The sequence below is a fragment of the Carassius auratus genome, unplaced genomic scaffold (assembly GCF_003368295.1).
Source record: "Carassius auratus strain Wakin unplaced genomic scaffold, ASM336829v1 scaf_tig00008846, whole genome shotgun sequence".
NCBI lineage: Eukaryota > Metazoa > Chordata > Actinopteri > Cypriniformes > Cyprinidae > Carassius > Carassius auratus.
In genome coordinates this window covers 164892-175000 of record NW_020523980.1, presented here as the reverse complement: position 1 = coordinate 175000, position 10109 = coordinate 164892, and the positions used below count along the sequence as shown (strand labels likewise).

The following is a 10109-nucleotide window of genomic DNA, read 5'->3' as shown; positions in this document are numbered from 1 at the left end:
TGCGCGTTGTTCATTCTGCTATTTTAAGGGCGCATGCTTGACCATAATGTATAGCGTGCACAACGCGCATACACTTTGCTCATGTAATCTACACAGATGCTACAGTTATTTTTGCAAATCATAAATTGTTTCCTCCCACGCCTGTTTAACCGACGCTATTTTGGGTGGGTTTCTCCCATCCCCATACAACACAACTTCTCTGTCTTTCACTGCTCTTACAAGAACATCAGTCTCCTCGGCTGTGAACCGCTCCTGGCGTGCGCCTGGTAAATACGCCATAATAATAGCAATCCATAATGGAACTTGCGCACCTGCTTTTAAAGGGAATGTTGGATGACGCTCTGATTGGTTTATTTCACGTTACGCCCAAACCACACCTATGAATAATGAAGCTACTTCAGACCAACCCATTTTAGATTTGCGCCGGGTGCAAGAGCCATTTATCCCGCCGGGAAAATAGCAACAGTAGGGCCCATAGTGTGTGTGTGTTAGTGAGTGTGTGTGTGTGTGTGTGTGTGTGTGTGTGTGTGTGAGTGTGTGTGTGTGTGTGTGTGTGTGTGTGAGTGTGTGTGTGTGAGTATGAGAGAGACAGATAGTGTATGTCTGTGTGTGTGTGTGTGTTAGTGAGTGTGTGTGTGTGTGCGTGTGAGTGTGAGTGTGAGTGAGACAGATAGTGTATGTCTGTGTGTGTGTGTGTGTGTGTGTGTGTGTTTGTGTTAGTGAGTGTGTGTGTGTGAGTGTGTGTGTGTGTGTGTGTGTGTGTGTGTGTGTGTGTGGGAGGGGGGTCTATTAATTGATAATCCAGGTCTGGAAGCAGGAGTCTCATGCTGCGTAACTTAAATAACAAACAGTTAATTTATCTGAAATAGCTTACATAATGCATAGAACCACAATTAATAGTAATACAGATTAAATGAGTTTGTAATTTATAACGGCTTCGAATGAGGAATCAACAACTGTTCAGTCCAAACGTTTCCTCTCTCTCTCATTGAGTCACAGTAGATCTCTGACCGGTGAGGAGCTCTACACTTCACTGTACCGTGATGTTTTTACATCAGTGACCACAAGATGTGTGACGAAACGTTGTGACCCGACCCTGCATCCGTCAGCCGTGTGCTTTATTCTTCTTTAACATCATATCTCACTCAGAAAGACAAGCGCACACATCATATTGAGTCTGAACAGCAGACTGCGTCCATGAGTAAAAGAGAGAGATGCTTCCTTTGTTTTTATCGCCACATGTTCACGTTTAGCTGACTAGTAGAAATGTTTAATAGTTTCTGAATGTGTGAAACTGATTCTGAAACATGCAACCCGGCATACAACAAATGCCAACAACTGCAGAAAGACAGGAAACGAGCTCATCATTCTCGCCGCAATATTAATGAAGCGCTGCGACTGCAGCGAGCCACGGCCTCTTCTACCATCAACTCATCTCAGCGTATTCATAATGCAATGTTATCAACTGATCGCTAGCAATAATACTGCAAAACTCATGTTGAGCTACAGCTAGCGTGTTGATACAGAGATACAGCACTTTCAGTACATACAACCAGAAAAAACTGTTTGGAGCAACACACAACACATGTGCAATAGAGATTGAGTGTAAAACAATGTTAGATCACAGTCTGAAAACAAGGGATCACAATCTGCTGCCTCGGTCCATTAATGCACATAATATAAAGTATAAACTCTATAAAATCACTTCTTAGTAAGATATGGATAGATTGAAGAGAATCCCTAACAGACACAATAACATCATCAAGCGCTCGTACTTCATCGAGATGTGACGGCCAAGCACTAACCACAAAACATATTATATTATACTGTCAGAAAGTTACAGCTGCATACATCGGCCATGTTTTCCACGTCTCCTGAATCAAACACAGCTGATTCAGATCATCAGATCATTAGTAGAGAGACCAACACCTGAACTGAACAGAGATCCACATGTGCCTCCAGGAGTGTGTTTGGGATCCACTGGTTCTGGCAACACTCTCATTCATTCACAAACATCTCAATCCATTTAGGCTGTTGCTCTCTCATTCGTTTTTTGACTACTGATAAGAATAATGTGTATAGAAAAAAGATACTATAAAATTAAATACATTTTCCTGTTTATCACCGTAAAGTAGCTTTGAAACAATCTGTAGCTGTAACAATCACAGGTGACGGTCTGATTTGGATAATGTTCTTCATGCAAACAGTCCATTTTCACTCTCATGTCAGAGAGACAGCGAAGGATAAATGTGACCCCGAAGGTCAAACTGGACGACCCGTCTGACCTCTGACCTCTTTATCAGACGGTGAAACAGCATGTAACTGTCAGTGAGACAGACGAGTGCCAGACAAAACTCCTTCAAATGTAATATTCATGCTAAAAACTGAGCTACATAAACAAACGCTTGCACTCCCAGATCCACCGTGAACTGTTGAACCAGTTTTCCTGCAGGATGTGCTCAGCGTTCAGCCGGATCTCATGTTCTGGGTCGTCTGTTTGAGCTGTAACGGATGCTCAGTGTCTGTTAAACTCCAGCGTTCCTCGCGTCACGGAAGGTTCCCGCAGCACAGTCACACGTTTCAAAGCCAGAGAGAAGAGCGCAGGTGTGTGAACAGGAAGCTCAGAGATGCGGTCGGGCAGGTCGGTGGGCACTGACAGTAACAGACACCTGAGGCACGACATGAGAAGACAAGTCTGAGCTCGAGTCTGATCCAACCAGAGATCCACGCTCATTTCATCTGATTGAACCCGCATTCGGCTCAGTCCAAGACTCGGAGAGGCCCAAATCACACCGCTGCATGTCCACAGATCATCTACTGAGCCATTACTGTGTTCATCAGTGGACATTACTGTCACTCCTACAGAAAGATCCATATCAGAATCATATTATGAGCCGCTGAAACCAACAAACATACAAGTGTTAAAACCTCAACCACTGCCGGCTTAGAGGAGGAGAGCGAGCGAGCGAGGGAGAGAGAGAGGGAGAGAGAGAGAGAGAGAGAGAGAGAGAGAGTGAGTGAGGGAGAGAGAGAGGAGAGAGAGAGAGAGAGAGAGAGAGAAAGAGCGAGGGAGAGAGAGAGAGAGAGAGAGAGAGCGCGAGAGAGAGAGAGAGAGAGAGAGAGAGAGAGAAAGAATTGCACGCCTCCGCTCACATGCAGCTCGCCCGGAGTTTCATGTTGAGTCGTGTTTGCTTCTTCCAGTGAAGAGTTCATGCTACAGCAGAAGCTGCACTGACACAAAACTAGAAACGGTAAGAGATTTCTAACTCTTCTGAAACATAATTACTCATGTTTAATTATTCACAGGGTCACAGGGTCTCTATAGAGGAGACGTGTGTGTTTGTTCGGAGGACAATATCTGTCTGAGATACAACTATTAGAAAATCTGGAATCTGAGGGAGCAAAAAATATTGAGAAAATCATCTTTAAAGTTGTTCAAATGAAGTTCTTAGCAATGCATATTACTAATCAAAAATTAAGTTTTGATATATTTATGGTAGGAGATTTACATAATATCTTCATGGAACATGATCTTTACTTAATATCCTAATGACTTTTGGCATAAAAGAGAAATGTTTAATTGTGACCCATTCAGTGTATTTTAGGCTATTGCTCCAAATATTCGTCTGTGACACTGAAGACTGCTTCTGTGCTGCAGGACACTGAACTCTTTATATGAACAGAAAATTAAACATATACACAGAAGAAAAACAATCATATAAATACAAATCAGTAGTATTTGTCCGATTTTGAACTGTTTATGAACTTTCTCTAACTTTGTGAATTTGTGAACGAATCAAAGGTCAATACGACTCCATTTAACTTTAGTTATTAGTTAACATGTACTAACAATGAAAACACTTCTAAAGCATTTATTAATCTTAGTTCAGGCTAATTTCAACATTTAATCAAAAGGTACATCTGTTAATATAATTTTAATGGAATTGAACTAAAATTAACTAACAATCAGCCGTTGTATTTTATTGACTAATATTAACAAAGATGAATACGTACTGTAATAATGTCTATTGATCATTATTATTTAGTGTTAGTGTTAAGTTAATGCATGAACTAACGTTAACTGTTGAGATTTCAATGAACTGATTGTCTCTGATTTAATGCATCTTTTGGGAATCATTGTACAAATGTATTTCTACAGAATTCACAAGAGCTCTTCATTTCATGGCAGATCTTACAATCAGTCGAGCTGCTTTAGTTTTCCTGCTTCATCAATCCTGACAAACACAATCTTCTAAAGTAACATGTCAATGTGTGTCTGAAACTGAAAAACTGTAAAAGACTACAGATTTCTGCTCATGAAATGAATCAGATGGACCTAAATGATTTCACTAAACATGATAAACTTCAGCAGTAGCGGCTGACCGAGTGTGATGTTACTCAGACGTCACAGAATCACATCGAGCTGGTGATGTCCTCCCCTTCAGGTCATATAAGATGCAGACGAGCTTTTCCCTTCACTAAAACAGTAAAGAAGATTTTTAGCTGAAATCGTGGCCCTTGGTGATTCATAAAACACTCTGATTGTCTAAAAAGCATATCGAGCAACACATCGAGCGTCTGCTGGCGATATACTGAGGTCCGTGCAAGAAACTGAACATTATTTACAACTAGGGCCGGGACTCGATTAAAAAAATTAATCTAATTAATTAGAGGCTTTGTAATTAATTAATCGAAATTAATCGCATTTTAATCGCATTTAAATATTTGACCTGAGAACAGTGAGATTTAATTTTTTTTTTCACATGGATTTATAGTATACCATTGAATAATGACTGAATGCATAAGCTTAAGCAACAAAATATTGTTTATTTTTGTTCAACCAAGTCTAGCAGACCAGTGCAATTTTTGCCATGAAGTGTAGCAATAGCATATTTAGAAACAATTTAGAAATAGTACATTTCAGAAATTCAGGAAGCTTATAGGTGCTGGAACCTTCTGTAAAGTGTTTTTTTTAAGTAAAACACAATACTGTCAATTACATTCAGAACACTGGAAACCCTGACTATTAGAAAACATCTCTCTGTTGCTTCAGAGGCCATAACATACTAAGTCCAACTCTCAATAACCTTGGCCAAAACAATAAAGAGTTCAACATAAACTGCCAGTTGCACCAACAAAATAATACATAGTTCAACATAAAGTGTAAAGTCCACGCTAGCTGCTATATGTTTTGCGTTGAGGTGATACTTGAGGCTCGATGTGCTGCGCCTGCGGTGATATGCGAAGCGAACACTAGTTGGTGCTCCAGTATAATCGGTCCGCCGAAACAAATCCAGTGAGAAACGTTCCGCGGTGCAAAAATAAGTTATTAAAAATGCGGGAATTTTTTTTTTCTGTAATTAATTAATCTTAGTTAACGCGTTATTTTTTGTGTAATTAATTAATCTCAATTAACGTGTTAAAGTCCCGGCCCTATTTACAACATTATTAGCTGTAAACTATATGTTCGGTTTCTTGCACAGACTGATCGTTTCACTTCATAAGACCTCAGGGATTCATTTTGTGTTGCTTGATATGCTTTTTGTTTTTGAGTGTTGGTGGCCACTGACTTGCATGTTATGAATCATCAAGAACCACAGTTTCAGCTAAAATCTTCAGCTAAAATCTTTACTGCTCTACTGAAGAAAAAAAGTCATGGCCTAAGAGTTAGTAAATATTAATTTTGAGGTAAACTATCCCTTTAAAGTATGCTGAATGAAAACACACTGAGTGTTAGTCCGAGTGAAACTCCAGATGTGAAAGGGTTTGGTTGGTTTGGTGACCTGGTCATGCTCTTGTGTTTCCAGGACTGAAGTGATGGAGCCAAACCAAGCACACTCAACAATCAGCCTTTAAAACACGAATGACACCCATGATTTCTGGTATGATGAGCTGAACTCGACAGCGTCTCTTCACTGAGGACGACTTCGAGGAAGAAGACGTTTGCTGGTGAACAATGAAGATGACCTCCTGCGCAGAGAGCATCAACATGTCCACGTTTGCTTTCACGAGCATCTACAAGTGCTATCACTGCAATAATGTCCTCCGGTGGCACTATAACTACACCGGCAAACTGAATGGCAGAGGTGGACTGAAACCCGAATCCATCGCCGGTCTGTTCATCTGCTTCCTCATCATCGTGCAGAACTTGATCGTCCTCATGGCCATCCGCAAGAACAAGAAGTTCCACATGCCCATGTACTATCTGCTGGGGAACCTGACGCTGTCGGACCTGCTGGCCGGATTCACCTACATGCTGAACATCATTCTGTCGGGTGCGAACACGCTGAAGCTGACGCCGCTGCAGTGGTTTGTGAGGGAGGGTGGTGTCTTCATCACGCTCTCGGCGTCCGTCGTCAGTCTGCTGGCCATCGCCATCGAGCGCTACTTCACCATGCGCAACACCAAGCCCTACCCACGCGCCAAACGCAACCGCATGTTCACTCTGATCGCCGCCAGCTGGGCTCTGTCGCTGTTGCTAGGCGCTCTGCCTATTATGGGATGGAACTGTCTGTATAATCTAGAGTGGTGCTCCACCGTCCTGCCGCTCTACGCCAAGAGCTACATCTTCTTCTGCGTGTTTGTGTTCCTGTCCATCCTGCTGGCCATCGTCCTTCTGTACGGACGCATCTTTCACTTCGTCAAGTCCAACACACAGAACCCGACCTGCGTTCAGCGCAAACCCTACGGCCATCGCTCGCTGAAGTACATGGCTCTGCTGAAGACCGTCACCATCGTGGTGGGAGTGTTCATCCTGTGCTGGATGCCGCTGTTCGTGCTCCTGCTGATGGACTTCGTGTGTCCCGTGAAGGAGTGTCCTGTTCTCTTCAAGGCTGATTACTTCCTGGGCATGGCCATGTTAAATTCTCTCATTAACCCCATCATTTACACGCTGACGAGCAGAGACATACGGAGGGCTATTCTGAAGCTGCTCTGCCGCAGATGCCTGATTACCAAAGACGGCCGCGTGAGGAACATCGGCATCCACATCAGCTTCACCAAGACAGACCTGAACCGCCAGGGACTGGAGACGACCATCTCATCCGGGAACGCAACCACCTTACCTGTTAAATCCATCTACCCCAAACTCAAGCTGTCCGTCATCGCGTAAGCGCTCAACACGAGGACATGGAAACCCCCGAGCACATTTCAGGCTCTGGACTGAACCTAATTAAAGGCTCGCCCCGGTCACAAACCCTCACGCAGCCTTTATGGCTATATGGACCTGAAATTTAGCTGTTTTGAGCAGAAAGAGGAGGTGTTTTTCAGCATTTCAACATTCAATCCTTTACATGAGTTAGTCGAAGTTACATTTGCACAAATACTCAGAACGACAAAGACTCAGATATCAGTTCATCAGCCAGTATCAGACTCAGATCTGACTGAATGCAAAGACTTCAAACAGACACGCAGTCTGCTGCACTGAACTACAGACAGACCTTATATATAATAATATACTGCATATCAATCATTTCTGATACTGCATGATACACAAACCCTTCACAGATAAAAGCAATATGAGGGAGCATCACTGTAAATATTCCACTCTCGTGCTCTTATTGAATGTGAAACCATGAGCATCTCTTCACACAAAAGCATATTTAAGCATATTTGTTTGTACAGTTTTTTTATACATTGTAAATATTAGACATGCTGTTTTAGATGCTTCTGTAAAGCCTGATTTATATTAAATTATGTTCTTTTTTATTTGATATTAAATATTTTTGAAGATAACTGAGATGCAGTGTAGCCTGTACATACATTTCACATAAAGTCCCAATATTGTGAAGTTTGATTATGAGGCCGATAGAAAAAACGAACTATATATATATAAAATATCATTAGTTCACTTTCATGATAATAAAATATTGTGAAAAAAAAATTCTTTTAAGAACTGATCATAGCATAGTTCTTTGGAGGGAAGCAAAAATGCCCCGATTTCTGATGATTTGTGGCCATCAGTGTGAAAAGCCTAACATAAAACCATGTTCTTCATTGACTTTATCTATTTAAATGATTAGTTTTGTGTTATTTATAGTCTCGGACTGAAGATGCTTAAAGGTCACTCTTCGGTTGAACGCTGTACACAGATGTTTTATGGTGATTTCTGTGTGAAGCGTGTCCAGCGAGCTGGCAGTGATGCATGTCAAGGCCATGGTTCACATCTGTGGGAGTTTGCAGAGGGGAAACACAATTCAGCTTTCAGTTTTCCCCTGTTTACCGTAAACACACTACCACCATGTGACCACACACACACCAAGCTTCTGAGAGCTGTACACACTGAAACCACATTACTTGAGCTCCGCTCTAAAGCCATGGCCATGAGACAGACGTGTGTATCACAAACACACACATACACACACACACACACACACTTGTTTTTGTGAAAAGTGGGTTCATCCCTGTAACAGAGACAGTGGTGTTCAAGCAGTAGCAGCACCTCTACTCTGGATGTACTGGCCCTTGGAGGCGTGAAAAAATGAAGTGACGTGCTGATGAAGTCAAAAAGTTGGTGTTTATTCCAAAATGTGAAAACTAAGATTTTCCAATAGAATGCAAATGATATTTACAGTGTAACTCCAAAAGTATCAAAAGAAACGAAAATAGAAAAAAAAACTGTACAGAATTTAAATGTACAAACAAAACTTTTGGCTATGTCAATAATTTGACCCAAAAATCAAGCAAGCAACTTCACCAACTCACTCTACGAGCCCTTTTACAAAACTGAAAGAAACTCTTAAAAAGTATAAGCCCCTGCCACTTGGACTAAACCATTAAATAATTGATGGTAACAAATCAGTTCTAGAAAGACAAAACAAATAAATAGCGATTTAACCGTAACAAAGGCATAACTATTAGAACCACAAAAATATACAACCATTTCAAACAACACAAACAAAATTAATTATTACCGTTTACCAAAGAATCAAACAAACACCAATCTCCCCCTCCGGCATGAGAGCAATTAAGTGTGCCTTCTATTGGCGGGAAACAGGTATTTAAAAATGGTGTCAATGTGGTGCCCAGGTTTCTTCTGATTGTCATGAGGAAATGTTCCAGAATGTAAGTATGACTGTTTATTTTATGTATGTGGATAATTGAAAACAATAAACATTTAACATGGCAACCGGTCTTCTTTGTATTCTCAACAATACACAAATCAACATAATTCTTTTGCATTATTGAGACACTGTTTTCCAAATGAATGTTGTTCAGTGCTTTGGCGCAATGTATTTTGTTTAAAGCACTATATAAATAAAGGTGATTGATTGATTGATTGATAATAAAATTTATGACTCACAAAACTAAAAAAAAAAAATGATGAGAACAGGATCAACACTTAAACAATACACAATAAATTACACACAGACATACCTAGTGTTAACTTATTGCGCAAAACAAATATGTGTTGTTGTATGAAAAGTGTATGTATGCCCAGTGTGTTGTGTTCTCAGTCCAGGACCAAAGTCGCTAGTCACAGTGCCCCACTGTGACATTTCCCCCTCCCTCCCCTGACACCGACTGTGGTGTCCTCGAGAGAAAGGTCTGCAGTGTAATTCTGTGACCCTGACCTATACAGCACCTCAAAGTCAAATGGCTGCATGGCCAGAAACGTAGTAATGCAAGCATTAGGCTACGTTCACACCGCAGGGCTTAATGCAAAAATTTATATTTTTTGAAAAAATTGGATTTTTTTGCAAGGCCGTTCACATTTCCCTTTAAATGCAACCTTTTGTGATCTCCTGTGTGAACGTGAAATGACCCAGAAGTGACCAGCATGCGCAAAAGAGTACTCAACAGTGAACGACGTCACTCGTTGTTAGCGGAAGTAGTTAACGTTAAACATAGATGTCAACAACAGTGTAGTCAACAGCGGAGCTCTTTTTGCAATATTAAAGTTATTTCACCAACGGAGCCAGCACAATTACAATCTTCTCGTTTTAAGAAGAAAATTAAAAAGAAGGTTTTCGGCCATGGCGTTTTGTGGAGCAGTGTTAGCAACGTCGGTACAGAGAAACGTGTGGGTGCGGAGTCACAGGCAGGAGCGGTGGGATACTGATGTGAGTGGCTCTTCTCGTTCCGGCCTACTTCAACACAGAATTATGACA

At 41.2% G+C, this 10109-nt stretch overlaps 1 protein-coding gene across 1 annotated transcript; it reads left to right on the top strand.

Annotated features, from left to right (window-relative positions):
• Window positions 1-3114: 3114 nt before the first annotated feature.
• s1pr5b (sphingosine-1-phosphate receptor 5b) lies at window positions 3115-9124 on the top strand. Its single transcript, XM_026245356.1, has 2 exons — window positions 3115-3251; window positions 5808-9124. Exon 2 carries the CDS (start codon window positions 5957-5959, stop codon window positions 7109-7111), a length of 1155 nt encoding a protein of 384 aa, XP_026101141.1. The 5' UTR covers window positions 3115-3251; window positions 5808-5956; the 3' UTR covers window positions 7112-9124.
• The last annotated feature ends 985 nt before the right edge of the window (window positions 9125-10109 follow it).